General features: G+C 36.9%; 1 protein-coding gene across 2 annotated transcripts in view; it reads right to left on the bottom strand.

Moving 5' to 3' along the window:
- Nucleotides 1-6,096: 6,096 nt before the first annotated feature.
- LOC144634667 (uncharacterized) overlaps nt 6,097-18,901 on the bottom strand; it is a 56,837-nt gene continuing 44,032 nt past the window's right edge. Inside the window, exons 2-3 of one of the 2 annotated variants that reach the window (XM_078493691.1) lie at nt 14,996-15,034; nt 6,097-7,410 (exon numbers count right to left, since the gene is read on the bottom strand). In XM_078493691.1, coding sequence (XP_078349817.1) covers nt 6,544-7,410; nt 14,996-15,001 — 873 coding nt within the window. In that variant the 5' untranslated portion in view covers nt 15,002-15,034 and the 3' untranslated portion in view covers nt 6,097-6,543. Of the gene's footprint in view, nt 7,411-14,995; nt 15,191-18,901 lie in introns of those variants that run through there. The other variant, XM_078493690.1, reaches the window with a different exon arrangement.

The raw sequence follows: 18,901 nt of genomic DNA, 5'->3' as shown, positions 1-18,901 counted from the left end.
AAGCCTGTGAAGGGAGGAATGGAGATTTATTGCTTGCTACAAGATGTTTCCTGAGAATTTCACCTACCGTCGTTAAATCACAGTAGTCGAGCAACGGATGTTTTTTTCCTCCTGCACGCGGGAAACAAACAAGGCTCAGAAAACCTTTCTCCTATTGGTTTATTACTACATGGCCATCTATTATTTATCACTAGGGAATTTCCAGTATCGAAATAACAGTGTCTTTTAAGGAAGTTCATTCAAAGTGCCATGGCAGCACCTTTTAATGTTTGTATAAACTTCGTGAAGCAGGAAAAAGCTGCAATATTTTTTTCTCATCGATCATACATGTCGTTAATCGTCCAATGTAGCGCAGGTAGGCTCGATTGTTAGCCGCTGTTTGGGGAAATGAGCCCGCACTCGGCTGAAATAGAGCTTAGTGCATAGGAGACCGCTTAGATTGATTCTTGCTGTTACTCACTGTAACATTTTTACTGTTCGTCTCGCTCTTAGGCGGGGTTTATATTTAATTGGCAATTTAATTTGCCCGTTTGCCTAGTGGCACTCGCACTGGATCTCTCTGCAGCTGAATATCTTTATTTTTATTTCTTTCACCTGACCAACGTTTTTGGTTCTTTTAATCCTTAAAATCGGAAGAGCATGGATGGCACAGTGGTGAGAGCGCTCTCGCCTCCCACGTGCACCAATGTGACCCAGGTTCGAATCCCGGACCCGATGCCATATGTGGGTTAAGTTTGTCGCTGACTCTCTCCGGGTTCTCCGGTTTTTTCCCTCCAGTAAAAACACTATTTAAATTTCAATTCGACCGGGAGTACAACCAGTAAAAATAATAGATTGTTCATCTTTTTAAAGCCACTGCTTGAGCTTTTCGTAAAATGAAGCAACAAGAAAAAATGCCACTGCTCCTGAATAGCGCCATATGGGTCCAGTGCAGATGAATGACCTCCCCCAGGATTTTGTCAGGTTGCCATAACAACCAATTCTTTGGTCCCTATTTATAAAATCTCCTGCGTAAAGATCGACACTGTGGTAGATAAAGAGTCTTGCCCACTGAAACGTTATGACTCCGGCTAGCATCGGATCCGAACCGCTCGAAACCAGAGTCCAGCGAAATAACTATTATGCCTCCTTTATCGCAAAGCCTACATTCGTTAAATAAATTTTAACTAAGACGAAAAGAAACACGTAAAAAGTCACTGGCACAAGATTAATGCCCAGCTGTGCGTACTTATTTTGGATTGTATTTTGGCAAATGCTTTCTGTAACTGGCTCTGAGTGATATGAAGTCGTTTTTATTGTCTGGGAACTATGATTTAAAGCAATATGCATGAGATTTCACGGTTGCGGCCAGCGTTTGAAAGTAGCGAAAATGCGGCGTAAACTATAATGTTTATAAGGGAATCCAAAGTCAACTAATGTCTGTAGAATATATACATGGTGAAACACTTTACTAATTATTGAAAAGCATGTAGTTGCTTTTACAGTTTAGTCTATAAAGTTTTCTCTCTGCCAACAGACGCAGTCGAAAACTAAAATGCAAAGGCTGTAGCACTCAGTGTTAACAAATTCTTAGTCGAAAGAGTGTTTCTTCTCTTTGTTCGACCTTGTTTCGACAAGACAACCAATAACACTGCTAGCGTCATGAGCCATGAGTTCAAGACAGGTTGAAGAACCAAAAAAAAAAAAAACCGAAGCCCAGTGAAAATGAACCCTTAGAACAAGATTTCATTATTAATATTTGTAAAAATAAAAAAAAAAGTTTTCTACTGGCACGGTAATTCGACCGACACGAATAAAATGACACAAAAGTTAAATAATTCCAATTAGGCTTTAATATGCTCATTAATTCTCATAAAGCGAAGTGTTTACGATGTGGGAAAATCGCATTATTTTGTTAATAACGATGTTTTTTTTGTACTTAGCACCATTCTGATGTTTCCTTTTTCATCCGTCTTATTTCATGTTTTAAATAGAAATTCTTTATCCTGATAAATAATAATTATATACGCCTCTCCGGCCCCATAAAATAGCATGCTAGTAAGCTACCTTGGTAACAAGGTTCTTTCGGCGAAACATACATACATACACACATAAATTATTTACATACATGTAGCAATGAGACGCATAAAAAGACGAAAGAAACGTTTTATTTTTACTGTTATACTAAATTTCTTCCACTAGACTTGTAAGAGCCCTTTGACGAGAATGATTGTGATTATTTTAATCCTAGCGGTAAATTTTTTTTTTATAAACGAGGACTTTCTGGTAAAACAATTTTTGAACAACAATTGATTTTAAGGTTCTTTCCTCAATTAATAACTTGCTCAGTTTTTGATTCTCAGTTTTAAAAGAAAGATCCAGGCTCTTGCGATGTTTGAACTTTTTTAAAAGTACAAACATTTTAAAAACGAATATATTTTTGTTTCACATGCTTTCTCATAAGGGAATTTCGTCTCAAAACCACCTGGTGACGACCGAACCCATTTCATTTCCGCTACACCTTGTCAAATTTAAAATGTTTAAGAATAGCCAACCAAATAACATTCTAGGATTATGTTCTCTAAAGTACTGGTAGGTTATAAATATTGCTTTAATAAAACAATCGCGAGCGCAGAACGTTTTTCCCCAAATTTAAAATTTGAAACAAATATAATGAAAACTGCTTAGATCTCGCACGGAAAACCAGCGAAGTTATAAGCTATGAAAATGCCATAAAGACGGTCTAAAACTTGTCTATATCAATTTTAATTTAAAATTCACGATCTAAGCCTGCTTATGCTTTTGGGTGTAATATTAATTTACAAAATTTGTCTTTTGTTTGAAGGCTAGTTTCGTAATACCAAATTAATTGTGACAGTTTCAGAAACTTGTATTTATTACCCAACGCAAATTTAAAGCAAGGATATGATATGAAACTCAAAGCAATTGCTTAAAACAAGTTTGATAAGGATAATGTTTTGGTCAATAGCCTTTGGTTTAACAGAGGAAATACAGAACGCATGCTGTGTCTTGCAGATGGCGTCGAGTTGTCATCGGTTGTGCATCGTATTTGAACAAACTCGGTCGAAATCATCAAATAAACTCTGACTAGCGTTTCGACTTTTTGTTTTCACTAGAGTTAGCCAGATCGGTTAGCAAGCCGATCGGTTAAATTTTTACTGTTCTGGGAACACACATGAATTTCTAAAATATTAGTTGCCATTATTCTTCAGTTTTTCTATCCGCTAGCTGTCTCGTAGATGCATGGATAATAATCGAACTGCTTCCGCAATGAGACAAAATCGTAGAATGCAATATTTGCCTAAGCGTTAGCCAAGCACAACTTATCCCAGCAGTGCCGTAAAACTCAAAGACCAAAAGCTATTAAACATAATGAAAAAAGTGGGGTAAAGTTGTGAAATTTGATATGGTTTCTTACATAAAACTACGACGGTGTGCCATCGGCGTTTTTGGAGTATTCAAGCAAAAAAACTACATATGCATATCATTTTTTAAAAAACATTAGTGGCCTAAGTTTATGTTATCTAAAAAATCCTACCTTTCATCGCGGCTGCGAGATGAGTTCTGACTGCTTTCAGCTTGATCGGCGAGTGTTTACAAGTCGTCAAGGACACAACCAGGATATTTTGATAAATAACACAGTTCTACTTGATTGCGAGGCTTCGGAAATCGAATAAAACCGACATTTAAATTGATATCCGTGAGCCTCGTAGCGACTATTGTTGTTTCCATTCAGCGTCGTATTGGTCCATATTGTAAAAGTCCCCTCGTTATCATGTGGACGTCTTTTTCATGGAAATGGCCTTGGTGTTCCAATTGGTTTACGTTGTAGTCTTTTTTTCCCCTCTAATCAAAATCAATTTTACAAGCCGTATCCTATGTCAAATTTAACGACGTTGTCTCGGAAAAACCGTCTGTTCCCTGTTTTTCTAAACAACTCTATTTGAGTACCTTTTTTGGGCAAGGTTCGAAAAGCGCCAATGAAATTGGAGCAGTGATTTGCATCAGTAACAATGGTTTAGCTGCTGTTGTAGAATTTATTTCCAAAAGAAAAAGGCAGCTGGTGTGAAATTTGTTTATTTTGGTTTTCGTCGCTCTGGGGTGATTGGCAGGCGCGATGGAGCCCTCCCAGTTGAACTTTATCTTACTGCTCTTAATTGGCAAATAATTCAACAACCTTCCTGTCTTCTTGTTTACAATTTTTGCTTAATCTGCATTAAGCTAAAATAACACCTTCAGTTTAGCTAATTTTCAGGTAAATGCACCTGAACTTTGTAAAATTACATCGCCATTCTAAAATGTTATTTTTTACGTCATTCGAATGACGTTACTATTTCCCTACAAAGGCTTTTTTGTGGCCTAGCGCCGCTTGTTTTTCACACACTTGTTCTAGATACCACACAATATTTCGTGCAGGAGCAGACTTACCTGAATAAATCGAAAACGCAGGATAACTTCCAGGCCTATAAAGGAGCGCTTTTAGAAATCAATTCGAAGAAAAAAATTGCAAGGCAATAGCAGGCGCGTAGCTGAGGTTTTTGGAAGGTTGTTCGTATTGACAGGAATATTTATTCAGGGGGTTATTAAATACGAGCGCCGAAGGCGCGAGCCTCTAGAGAGGCTGGGGGCACGTCCCCCAGAATATTTTGAAATCTAGGGGCCCAGAAATGATATTTTCAGCATTGTGCACGTCAATATTTCAAACTCGATGGACTGTAAAATAACAGGTATTTTTAGCCATAACAACAATATTTCCGGCGTTTTGTTTACTTGATACATTCATACATACCGGCTTAGTACATGACTAAACGTTTTACAAAAACTTGACGTGTGCTGCAAAGGCATCTCAGGCTTAAAGGCCGGCTCCACCGTCAATGTACTCAAAGCATCGTCAAAGCGTCAATATGTACTAAATACACGTATCACCTGGGTCCCCCGAAATTGTATTTCCCGGTTTTCGTCTATCGATACTCCATTTATCAAATCCCGAACGCCTGTTGAGGAAATATTTTTCAACGATGGGATTATTTTGACTACATATAATACTAGGTCACTAGCATATATTGAGGCCACTTACTTACTAATTCACTACAGGACTATTCTTAAAGCAAACTTGACAATTGCGTCATCCTCGCGTGGAGGCCTTGAAATACATTGACAATTTCGTCCAGATCGACAGGCATTTTATACTTGATGTGCATGAGAGCCCAGTGAGGAGAGCTCATTCTCCTAACAATTTAATACCTTTTCGATACTTAAAGCGTTTTTTGCAGGGTAATTTAAAAGCTGCAACACTCAAAGTTTGTTTTCCATTCCCCTACTATTTGCTAAAAGCTGAAAATCAACAGTTTGTGTTTTCAGTCCTCCACTTTTGATTATTGACCTCCAAAGGGGGTTCGTTCGAACCCCTCGAATCCCCCTCTCCTACGCGCCTGAATAGCAAGCAAGCAAGCAGGCAGGCAGGCAGGCAGGCAGGCAGGCAGGCACGTTGGCAGGCAGGCAGGCAGGCAGGCAGGCAGGCAGGCAGGCAGGCAGGCAGGCAGGCAGGTAGGTAAGCTAGGTAGGTACGTACGTAAGTAAGTAAGCAAGCAAGTAAGTAAGAACCTTTATTCAAGTGTCGATTACATTCTAGCACACAAATCGGCACTTACTGGAGACCTTAAAACAAAATCACAAAATTCTAAAATCTCAAAATTTTGAAATTCCTGACATATGTACAAAAAAATGTAATGAGTTCAATAGGTACATGTATTCTCCTTGTAAAAGTATATTTTTTAAAGTTAAACACATTGATGACAGAGAAGCCATGCTAATTATCGAAAAATATTTAATTTCTCGATAATGTCACAGCTCTGTGTGACTTCGAGTTCTTTTGTTTAATAAATGACATTATTTACACACCTTTTCTATCAGAATTTTACTGGTTTACATGAAACTTTAGCTCAGTCGCGCAATTAACTACTGACTGTTTTGTATGTACGTACAACAGTAATACAAACTTTAAGAATATATATTTTAAGTTTGAAAAACTCCAATAGTAGCTATACACGAGAGACGTAATAAATTTGATAAAAGGGTATCATATATTTACTTACAGATACAAACTATGTATGCACTATTTGTTTTCTTTGATGAAGTTAACTAAAAACATTTTAATTAATGAAGGAAAACGAGCGCAACCAAACGGGTTGTATATTTTTTTAATTACCCCATAAAACTACAACTGGGTTTTGCTAAGACATGAAACTGAAGGAGTTATTCTTTTCTGCTGCTGACATGTATTTCTAGATATATTTAGACATTATATGTTTCCTATCAAAAATCTTTTCTATAGAAATTCAAAAGGTGACTCATTTTAAGTATAATAACATTTGAAGTTTATAGGAAAAGAGCCGCTGGCATTTTAACGGTCACTGTCCACCACGTATTAAACTGAAAAAAGTAGTATTTCATAGAATAAACCATGCATGAATAAACTGGCTTCAGTGGTGCGGTTTAAATCTCTTCATTTCGGGATCACACCTTGAAACGGGTGAAATTATTTCATTGTGCCACTTTGACCAAGTCATCTAAATGGTCGTGGTGACAAAGGATATTCCTGTGATCAACAAATAACTTTTCCCAATAAAAAATATAGATTTTGTAATAGAATACAATCTGCGAAACTCTTCGTAATGCAACAACTGAGGAGAAAAAATCTTCAGAAACTGCGGCAGTTTTCTCAACACCATAAACGCGAAGGGCAAACTGCAATGAACCAAGTACAAAAGATAAGAAATATGTTAGAAGCAAGAGAAATATGTTCACCTTAACGAAAACAAATACTTTAAAAGGAAACTTTCTTCGAGAGTGGTTTATCTGAGTGAAGTTAAGAAAGCAAATTAAAACGATTTGAATTCCATAGTCGATCGTAAAAGCCATAATCAAAGCGATTTCCATTTTCTTGCCATTTTGCTGTGAAAGAATCATTCCATAACCTACAATAGTGATAGCATACAAAGAAAGAAGGCTCCAAAATGCTGGTAGACGAACAAGCAGTCTTGAGATGACGGACCAACCCAGAAAGGAAGGTACATATGACAGAGCCAGGATAACCAGGGCGCTGTTAAATATCTGAGACACCACCCAGGCCAGTTGCAGTTGTGCAGAGCGATGGAACGTGTCAATGTGCATCGACTGGAAGCTAGTGCGCTTTTCAACGAGGCTGGTTTCAAAGGCACGGATAGTGTAGAGGATTAAACCGATCACTTGCCAGATGAAGAACAGGACGTAGATGACACAAACTAGTAATTTGAGAGCGTTTGAAGTCGGAACACGTTTCATGGCCATACGGTAGCGGCTTTGGACACCATCTTTATCTTCGGCAGTCTCAATGTTAACATATGGAGAAGCAAACTGCTGCCATTCATTCTAAAAATAAGACAAAAAAACTATCATCACTTCTCTTCGTTAAATGCCCTTAGGTGGATCAAGCCCATCTCCCCGGTAACATTCCTTCAGTTTTGATTTCTTTATACTCCCTTTTGTATTAAGCCCTTTACGCCCCCCCCCCCCCCCCCCTTCCCCTACGATCTGGGATAGTCTGCCAAGACTATCCTAGACAGAAAAACATTTGTTTTAAGAAACTTTAGGAGTGAACATCCACTCTCACTTCGAAATTAACTCTTCCTTTTTCTTTCTAGCAAAACCCAATTGCTTCTTTGCTAAATTTCAGTTCCTTTAATGGTGTGTTAAAAATAAGTTCACCTTTGTCGATTTCCTTTGCACGATAAAACCGGAAAAAATAGAATTTCTGGCATGGCAATATCCTACCGCTGACCGAGAAGCCAGTGGACTCTGGGCTCTAGATTGGCTTCATTCTCAACGGATTAAGCTAAAGATCGACTGCTCCGGCGAGTTAGCGTTTTTTGGATACGTACGACTTTGCAGTCAAACTGGAATTATTTTCAATTAAGTTTGAAATGTTGCGTTGTGGTTTCCTTGAGTACCCTGCAAATTTGTTTGAGCAATTTGTTAATCGATTACGTTTTGCATTGGGCAATTGTTCTCTCTCTCCCCCATCCCCCTTTCTTTGTTTTCAGTTTAACAGGAAAGAAATGGAAACCGAAACTTTTCAAATCGAAACCGGAAGTTATGAAAACTCAAACTTGGTACCTTGCGGGAATTTGAATCGATTAGTATTATCATAATGCTAAAGCATGTATGCTGACATTTAGTATTGGAACATTGCACCTCAACATCGCAAAGTTACGTGGGTTTTAATATATGTTACAATAATTAAAAATTGCCGAAAACAACTTTCGAAACTAAGTTTCGAATTCAATAATGCCACCGGAAATTATCAGATTTAGTACATTTATGACTAATCTTTGAATCTTTGAATCATGAAGAAATTTAAAGATTACTGATATCATGCCTTAGTCATAAATGTACTAAATATAATTTCCGGTGGCATTATTGAAGCTTAAGGCCATCCCAATAAAATGTTTCGTTTCCCATCGTCCCGTCTCTTGTGATGGTAGGTCGGTCGGTCGGGCAAAAAAAAAAGGTGAATACTTTAAGGGTCTGGGTTCATTTATTAAAGAAGCCAGGAAATGCAGAACCGAAAGATTTTGTTTCAGTCGATCTCGCTGAGAATGTTGGAACAATCGTTAATGCCCTTGGCACGAAACAGCCTTTGATCGTACTAATTGTTGTTTATGAAACAAGATCGCGTGCTGCAAATTAAAGTACTTGCCTCTTTGACTAGTGAATCTGGATTTTTTTTTTTACATTTCGAAAAAAAAAAAATGGGTCCGGCGATGGGAAACGAAACATTTTATTGGGTGGTTTATCGGTGTTTTGATTCATCAATTAAATACTTTCGCTAGCGGCGGAATTCTCAAGATATGGCACTTTATCTACAATTTAATTTCAAGTAAACAGGTTTTTTGCTGCAAAACAGTTTCCCGAGACGTAAAAACAATCAAACAAATGCTATATGACCGTATTACAGCCAGTTCGGTAAAACGTTTGGCTTCTTGTAGTAGTCGTGAAATAATTGTAATACAACTTCAACATTCAATTAAAAATATTAGCAAGCTATGGAGAAAATTCACATACCATTATTTACCAGTAAAATTATGTAAGGCGTTAAAGTAATAAAGAGCCTTTCCGCACTAGAACGCAACAACTTATGACAAAACTTGGCCGAACTGTTAAGACAAGTTTCAAGCTGTCTCGAGTTGTTCCTTTCTTAAAGACATATTGAAGTGCTAGTCCTTGCAACTAGTTATTTAAGGTGCTGTATACAAAGTTACAAACTTCACCGTAACAATAAACCACAGTACACAAAAGGTCGAAACTAGTACAGAATGGAATTGAATATCACCCATCCTAATAGCCCGTTTAACATGCGGTCACCGCAACTGGTGAAGCGAATCAGTTTAAATTCTGGATTGGGCACGACCATGTCTGAGTGAAGACGTGCCTTCGAAGCTCCGCTAGACCCAAACAATTTTTTTTTTTGTATGGATAGAACAAAAAGGGAAAGAGAAAGCAGTAATTCAAGCGATAGAGACAGTGAAACAGCTTCCCCGGTTGATAAGAAGAAAAAGGACGAGAATTTCGAGACAGAGAGCGAAGAAGTGTTTACACGTGGAGTCTCCAATATGGCGTTGTCGGACGACATAGGCGTGAACATAAAACATATTCTTCAGAAGCTAGAGAAACTCGACAGTATGGAAACTATGTTGAACAAGGCATTAAGCAAAGTAGCAGCAGTGGAAACCCATGTCAATGAACTGGCGCTCAAAGTTGAAGCGTTGGACTCTAAGAGCTGTGTTGCTGATAAATCTGTGGAAGAGCTGACTGCGAGTGTTGATTTCATCTCGAAGATGTGCGAAGATGCTACACATAGGCAAAAGGAAGATAGCGAGAAACATAAAGCCGAGTTGGCCCGCTTGTCCAAACAAATGTCATATTTGGAGGCTTACTCAAGAAGAGAAAACCTTCTCTTCGAGGGAATCCATGAAGCCCCTAATGAAGATGGACGCGAAGACACTGCCGCCGTCTTACGCTCATTCATGGAAACTGTTTTGAATGTTGAGAAGCCCGACACGATTGAATTTCAGAGGGTCCACCGCCTTGGAAAGAAAACCTCGAAAGGACCGCGAGTAATAATTGCCAGATTTCTCCGGTATAGCGACAGGCAACGAATTGCGAGCCTGGGGAAATATCTTCGTGATAAAGAAATTTATATCTACCCCGATCTTCCAAAGTCAATCCAAGAAGCAAGACGACGTCAAATGTCAAAGCTGAAAGAAGCAAGGAAGGCGGGACAATCGGCCTACTTCAGTCAAAGTAAACCGGATATGCTTTACATCGATGGAAAGTTCGTTCCTGAGTAACTCCCGTACTTTAAGGTTTTTCTCTCTAATCAAATACAAGAACATTTGATGAAGCTTGGACCTTCTCTTCAGGTATTCAACTGTCGTTTAATACTGCTTTTAGTTACACCAATATTGAATTCAGTGATGCGATTGGAATGGGCTGAAGAGCTTCATGGACGAATAGATTATTAGTTTAATCATTCCGTATTTGTGTGTATGTTTATTTTATTTTAAAATATGGTTTACGTTTTGTTTTTGTTACCTTTATTTCAGGCTAACTTATGTTGCGCATATTATGTTAATTATATTTTTTTATGGTGCGATGTTACATAACCTTTTCTTTATAAGGTGTTATGCGGTAATTAGGGTGTTGGTATTCGAGGCGCCAGGCTAGTTCTATTGACAAAGAAAACATAGAAAATGACAACAAATTTTAAAATGGTTTCTTTAAATGTTCGGGGTTTGCGTTCCTCCGATAAGCGAAAAGCGATACTTTTATGGATAACAAAACAAAAAGCTGATGTTGCTTTCCTGCAGGAAACATATAGCACAATTGAGGATGAACAATTTTGGAGAACACAATGGAAAGGCAAGATGTTGTTCTCGCACGGCTCAAATCACAGCAAAGGCACCATAATTCTAGTGAAACAAAACTTAGAATTCGAACAAAAAACAGTTTTTTGTGACCCTAGCGGTCGCTTCATATTTCTAGAAGCCGTTGTGCAGGGGAACCTTTTTTTATTTGTAAATATTTATGCTCCCAACAAAGTTCACGAACAAGAAGTGTTTTTCAAAAAGATCAGAAGCAAAATTGAAAGCTATGATTTCGATCCTAATAGAAAAGTTATAATGGGAGGTGACTTCAATATCTTTTTCGATGAGAATTTGGATTGCTTCGGTGGCAATCGAAAAATCAAAGATAGGAGCGTTAATGAAATTAAAGATATGATGTCAGAAAATGATTTAATAGATATATGGAGAATCCGTCATCCAGATGATAAACGCTTCACATGGAGACAAAAAACGCCGCTTATTCAACGTAGATTAGATTTCTGGCTTGTAAGCGATTCGTGCCAAGAAGAAGTTCTTGCTACAGACGTGATACCCGCAATAAAATCAGATCATTCAGCAATTTCTCTTCATTTCAAAAGCATAACAAATTATGATAGGGGACCATCCTACTGGAGGTTTAATTCGAGTCTGGCGGACGACCCTGTATACGCCGAATTTTTAAAAAATTCGTACCCTAGTTGGCTAGATGAGTATAGGGATATTACAGATAAAAGACTGTTATGGGACATAATCAAATATCGAATACGAAAGGAAACGATTAGTTATAGCAAGCGTAAAGCTAGAGACCGTCGTGATAAGTTATCTGAACTTGAAAAAAGCGTGAAAGAATGGGAAGAAAAGTGTAATGAGTTACCAACGGCTGAGAATCTTGCGAAACTTGAGGAGCAAAAAATAGAATATGAAGCTATGTATGATTATATAACACAAGGTGCTATGATTCGATCTCGCGCTAGATGGTATGAAAAAGGGGAGAAAAGTAACAGCTATTTTCTGCGACTTGAAAACTTTAATCATAACAAATCCTGCATAAGGAAAATAAAACAAGACGACGGAAATGTCATTACGGAACCTGCTGTTATTTTAAACCAACTAAAGTCCTTCTATTCCACCTTATACCAAAACAACGGGGCGGATATTGATCAGGGCTGTGCTAAAATCTTCTTAGGAAACCATGACATACCAAAACTAGACAAGGAAATGCAGATGAAGTGTGAGGGGAAATTAACTTTCAATGAATGTTATCGTTCGCTACTGAGTTTTCAAAATGGTAAAGCACCCGGAAACGATGGCTTGACAGTCGAATTCTACAAAGCTTTTTGGCCAGTTATAGGGAATCTGGTAGTGGGCTGCTTGAATGCAGCGCATGAGCATGGAGAATTATCAACGTCACAAAAAATGGCTATTATTAAATTAATTGAAAAGAAAGATAAGGACAAGATGTATATAGCAAATTGGAGGCCTATCTCCTTAATAAATGTCGATGTCAAGATTGCGTCTAAGGCTTTAGCGAAGAGATTGGAATGCATTTTGCCTTTCATAATACACAGGAATCAAAATGCCTATGTCAAGGGCCGACTGATCTCCGATAGCACGAGAATTATTGATGACATCATGTCTTATACCAAAGTTAATGACTTAAGTGGACTGCTTGTCGCGATCGATTTCGAGAAGGCGTTTGACTCTCTTGACTGGGCTTTTTTAAATAAGGCCCTACTGGCTTTCAATTTCGGTGAATCTTTTATCAAGTGGGTAAGCACATTTTATTGTAACATTAAAAGCTGTGTTACAAACAACGGCTTCTCCTCCGTTCATTTTGACGTCAAGCGAGGAGTTAGGCAAGGTGACCCTTTGTCTCCGTACCTCTTCATTATTGCTCTCGAGATACTTGCTATAAATATTAGAAGCAGTAAAAATATTAAAGGCTTTAAACTTTCAGATAACGAAGAAATTAAGTTAACCATTTTCGCTGATGATCTGACGACTTTCTTGAAAGATAAACAATCTTTCGAAAATCTTTTAAAAATGTTGCGAGATTTTGGATGCTGCTCGGGCCTTAAAGTAAATAACGGTAAATTAGAGGCTCTCCATCTTGGCGACTCGTCCATAAAGCTTGATATCGGTATTAAAAATATGGATAAACCTTTAAAGATACTTGGCATCTTTTTCTCATATGATAAGAAGCAAGCCGTTAAATTAAATTTTGATTCAATCCTGGATTCGCTGAAAAAGACTCTTAATCTGTGGAAGTGGAGACATTTAACCATTCTTGGAAGAATTCAAATTATAAAATCGTTTGCTATCCCTAAATTCCTGTATAGAGCGTCGCAGTTACCTTTTCCAGATGACGTTATCAAGAGAGCGAATACGATCATCTACGAATTTATTTGGAAGGGTAAAGACAAAGTGAAAAGACGTGCTTTGATTAATAATATTGAGAACGGTGGATTAAGAATGATACATTTAGAATCCCTTATTCAAGCACAGAAGATATCCTTTTTGAAACGGTACTCTGATCCGGAAGATGGTGCCGAATGGAAACATGTTCTCAACTTTTTTCTACAGCCTGTGGGAGGCCCATACCTCTTAACATGCAATTTTGATCCAAGTTCTTTGAAAATTGCTATCCCCCCATTTTATAACGAATGTTTGACCTTATGGTCAAAATTAAATGGTTCAATGCCTGAAACAAGTGATGAAATTTTAAACGAAATAATTTGGAATAATAAACACATCTGTATAAATAATAAATCATGTTTTATTAGCGAACTGATGGATATAGGTATAAACAAAATTGGTGACATGATTAAACTGGATGGGACATGTAAATTTTTGACATGGAATGATTTGCATAACAAAGGTCTTAAAATGAAAAACTTTCTTTTGTGGCAAGGTCTAATCGATGCAATACCAGTTAAATGGAAACAAGCTATTAAGTCCATGACAGGTCCTTATATCTTGAACTCGGATTCAAATGAATCCACTTTAACTATTAATTCAGTACCCACATCAAAAGTAAATTCCAAAAAACTGTATGGGAGTCTGGTCTCAAGGGTTTGTGAAAAACCAACAGCACAAAGGAAATTCGATGAAATGTTCCCTGACCCTAAGCGTGATTGGAGTAAAATATACAGCTTGCCTTTCCAGGTTGCTTTAGATGCGCACACAAGAGAATTTCAATACAAAGTGGTTAATAGAATCTTATTTACAAATTCTAAATTGTGTAAGTTTGGCTTGGTGGAGTCGCCTTTGTGCACCTTTTGTGGAGAGGAGGAAGAAACCCCTGAACATTTGTTTGCATTATGTTCTTATTCTAGTGCCTTTTGGAATGAAATTTTCAACTGGCTGCAACAGTGTGTCACTGGAATTAGTGTTGATTTGTCAGAAGTAGTCAATGTTATACTTGGTTTGCCTGATCTCGAGGAACATTTTATGGCTGTAAACCACATAGTTCTTGTGGCAAAACAAACAATTGTACTTTGTAGGAAGAGATCTACTAATCCCAGTTTGAATGTCTTCCATGCTCTACTAAGGAAAACTATTAAAATAGAAGAATTTATTGCTAAGCAGAAAAATAAATTGCACCTCCATTTAGTTAAATGGGAAAATTTTTTAGATAAACTTATTTAAAGTAAATGTATGCAACGTCTGCCATTTTTCGTTCTTTTTTTTGAATTAATTTTTTTTTTTGAATTTTTTTTTTTTGTTTTTTTTTTGTTTTGTTTTTGTTATTTTTTTGTTATTTATTTATTTATTTATTATTTTTTTTTTTTAGCATAACTGTTTCCAGAGTAATTGTAGTAGTATTTCAAAATTAAAAATTGTAACTGTAGTGCACCCGTAACTATGTATTTTTTCAAAGTGTAATTGTACTTCAAACTTCTGTATCTGTATCTATATCTGTGCTTGTAACTGTATATTTAATTTAATAAAGTATTAAATTATAAAAAAAAAAAAAAAAAAAAAAAAAAGTTTAAATTCTGAACTGAAACGAACTGGAATCAAAATTCACCACAAACATTGCATGCAGGCAAAAAAAAAAAACTGCTCCTTACCTCCATTGCTTTCACTTCGCTAAGTTTCCCGACTTCTACCTGTTCTACTTGGCTTGTTGGACTCGGGCTGCGTTCTGAAGCTTTCTTTTCCGTAATTAAGATGTACAGGCTTCCTGTTTTGGTAAATGACGTAAATGAAATTATTTCAAAGCATAAGAAGCTTTTGTTTTGTATAGTGTAGCTCAAACATTATGCAAATAATGTCACTGTATGTCATTGTACTGATGACGTAACGCTTAATAGAAAAGGGCTTTTAAGAAGTTCCATTTAAACCTGCCAGTTAACCTTGGTTCCCAAAAAGATCCGGTTGGCTGTGATATAAAATTAAAAGTTTGAAGCTGATAGGGAAAGTACCCTCTTAGATAATCTAAAACTACGCTCAGTACAATACCCAAATTTATATTGTATTTAAAACCCTCTCAACCGTGAACGATAACATCAAACATTTACATAATATAGATATTCGTGTTCTTAATTCTATGCTATGTTTGGGTACAAATTACTTTGGTTGCCTTGCAGCACAATAAATAACTGAGATAATTAATACGAAATTATTTTCGTCTAGCTATGGTCGCATGTGGTTGTGGTTTCTCTATTCCTGTGGGTTCTTATTACTTCCGAGGAGTTTAAAACATTCTATTGTCTATAATGAAAACATCATAACACAGATTACATACTAGCTCGAGGCAAGGAGGGAAATCCCTTTGAAACCTAGTGTGCTTTATAATCTACTTTCGAAATATAATTATTCAGATCAGATCTCGAGCTTAAATACACAGTATTACAAGTAGACTGAGGCGTGAGTGGGGGGGGGGGGGGGGGGAGGCATATGTATAACAGAAAGGAACTGAATACACGGAACTGACAATGTTTGACAAACGATTCTTATATTAAAGTGACCCCAATTAGTAGTGGGTTCTACCCATGTCCATCCGTTCTCCGATGCGTTAATAAGATCATTATTACTATTAAAATAACTGCCATCAGTGATAATATTTATAGTAGCCTCGTCATATCTTGGGTCGAAGAATCGTGAGATGCACATGCTCACCATTGCTGTTTCTTCCCAAAATAGTTTTCTTGCCGCTAGTTGACGCCATGTTGTATTTGGCGAGTCAAACCTTTAAATTGAGGCGGAAAGATTGAGCCTGTCTTTGCATCTGTACATATACAGTTTGTTAGTTTGCATAATGACCATTCTCTTTCCGCCTTATATAATTATAATTATCGACGAAGCAATAGTACAAAGTCTGTAAGCAAAATTAAGTTAAATTAAACAAAATTACATTCGCCACAGGGGCTACTGTGGTATTGCGACCTTAGCATAATGTAGAATTCTAGAACATTCAACACAGGGTATTATGGTATAGTGCTATATAAAATCGTAATTAACTGATTAAGTAAGGGATGGATTTCCTTTCGAATTTATCGAATTTACTTATAAGAACCGATTTCCGGATCGAAAGCGAAAGTTGTGGTAATGTATTGAGAAAGCCGCCCTTCGGAGAGAGCAATAGTCAGTAGCAATGTGTACGTGTACAAGCTATTTAAATCGTTTCAGCGGGGTTTTTCCCAACACCTATTTTTCATCTTTTCACCTTTCTGCTCGTTCTTTGTATTCAATAGAGATACTTCGTGAGGTTTTACATGCAGCACTGATAATATTGTACTTTTTTTTAAAAAACGCGGCAGGTATTGTTTTAGGGACTGTTCGTTATTTATGGCTGGTGGGGAAGGGGGGGGGGGGGGTGGGGCGTTGATTTTCAACCGATTCAGGCATATGAAAATTTAACTTTCCCCGAAAGTGGATATTTTTTAAAATTCTCCCCCCGCCCCCCCCGCCAGTTTATGTGACCGTCAATTATTATGCCTAAGTGAGGGGTGTTTTAATAGAGTGAGAGGTAAAATGTTCAAAATCAATGAAAAAGGGGGAGGGCGTGTATTTTTAAATACAGTTGAAATAAGGGGGGTAAACTTTGAGAAGCTGTTGTTTCATATTTGTGTAGCCGTTTTGCAGACAAAATTATTTAATAAGTTGATCTCTGGTAAAATTTTGGGCCGAGCAGTCCGAACAGTCCCTTATAACTGCTCGCTGGCCTTTACTTCCCACAAGCCAGACAAATTATTTATTACAAACTTAAAAAATAGTTCTGTAGTTAAAGCATGATCCTATAAATTCTTTTCAAAACATTTCAACCTGTTTGTTTTTAAGTTACCAGAATGCATCTATAGAGGAAACAACAATGAACCTACTCTTAATGTTCACCGCTATCAAACCCTGAAAGCTTATAAAAGTCTCCTAGATTTTAATTAGGACATGATTGCATGATTTTGTTTACACGTTTTATGATCCCCGGAAAGTAGTGACCCTGCTAAGCTTAGATCCATTTGCATGAAATGTGTTTACGTCTGTTGTCACTGATAGGATAACAACAAATGGCTTTGCAGGAGATAATCGATACAAAACATCGACCTTCTAATTAGTTTAATTAATTTGTTTGTTGTACATTTTTATTCCTAGCTTGTTTTGGCTTTTTACTTTTTCATTAAAATCGCACACTTGATTGATCACATTAACATCGTATAAGTTCAACTTACGTTCACCTTTCACATGTTAAAACTTTATTGTCATTAGGCACTTATCAAAAGCTGGAAATTCGCTTAAATTTCAGGTGATTATTTATTTCTGGCTGTCATCAAAGCATATAATTATGATTGCTCGCTTCACTTACTTTTGATAATGGATAATAAATCTACTTGTTCGATATATGTAACTTTTCATAACTATTTAGGGGTTGAAAAAACTATTATGGTCAACTATGTAACATATGATCTTTAAAGCCGTTTATTGTGAGCGTAGGCAAGATTCACCTTGCCAATGAATGATCATTTTTATTTAACCATTTCACCAACAAATCAAGATAGTACCACCATTAAAAAAATAAGGTAAGAATCTCGAATTTTCAATGGAAATTTGTCAGTTGAACTTATCCACACTACCTGAATTTAGAAGAAAAAGAAGTTTGATCAAAGAAACATTTTTACATGGGAATTTGTCGGTTTAACGGGTACTAAAATATAATCTAAAGAAAGATACCCAAACATCACTACAGTGGCACTCATTGTTGAAAGCTGAAAACCTAAGCAAAACGATTAACAATACTGACAGCTTAGACAAAATACGTATGTCTATGAGCTGACTATGAGTATTGGACACTGAGCCGCGGATGTTCATAATACCGTGACACGAGACAAACTAAAATTAACAAATAAGTAATGAACAAATATAAGTTGTCAATAGCTAAAATAGCTGCGTGGCAACAAATTTTGACGTAATTTGGATCGGACTCTGTTTACTAATAAAAGCTTTACCGGTTTACAGGAAATATTTTTCAGCAGCACTATTGGGCAAACTGTAATAGAATGCCAAAGACGAGAGGAGTCTAAACTACTAAAGGTCAGCCACCTTTAATCAGAGCTCGAGCGTGCACAGTGTTCAATCATTTTCACTTAAACTCAACCAACACACTTACAAAACTCAACACACTTACAAAACGAAACGTTTTCCACACTTATTTATTTCTACTTATGCGGTTAAACATGTTTTTTTTTTTATGTAGGCACAATCGGTAAATAGGTATGATATATCTGTTTTCTAGCTTCGGCTTGTAAGACTTGTCAGTTAACTAAGTCGCAACAAAACTGACAAGGATAAGTAGAAAATATCAACTTATTATAACGATGGCCGGGTTGTTATAAAGATAAATATTAACTGAAATTGATAAATACGCTTGTAAAATTCATTAATTATTCATGAGGGTGCAAACCAATCCCAGCACAGTACATGTACACAACTGTAAACCCCAATACAAATCAACTGTCTGAAAGCATGGGGAGGGATTGAAT

Source organism: Oculina patagonica, chromosome 13 (genome assembly GCF_052425735.1).
Source record: "Oculina patagonica isolate OP01 chromosome 13, crgOcupat, whole genome shotgun sequence".
NCBI lineage: Eukaryota > Metazoa > Cnidaria > Anthozoa > Scleractinia > Oculinidae > Oculina > Oculina patagonica.
The sequence above is the reverse complement of the archived record's forward strand: the minus strand, read 5'-3'. Positions and strand labels throughout refer to the sequence as shown.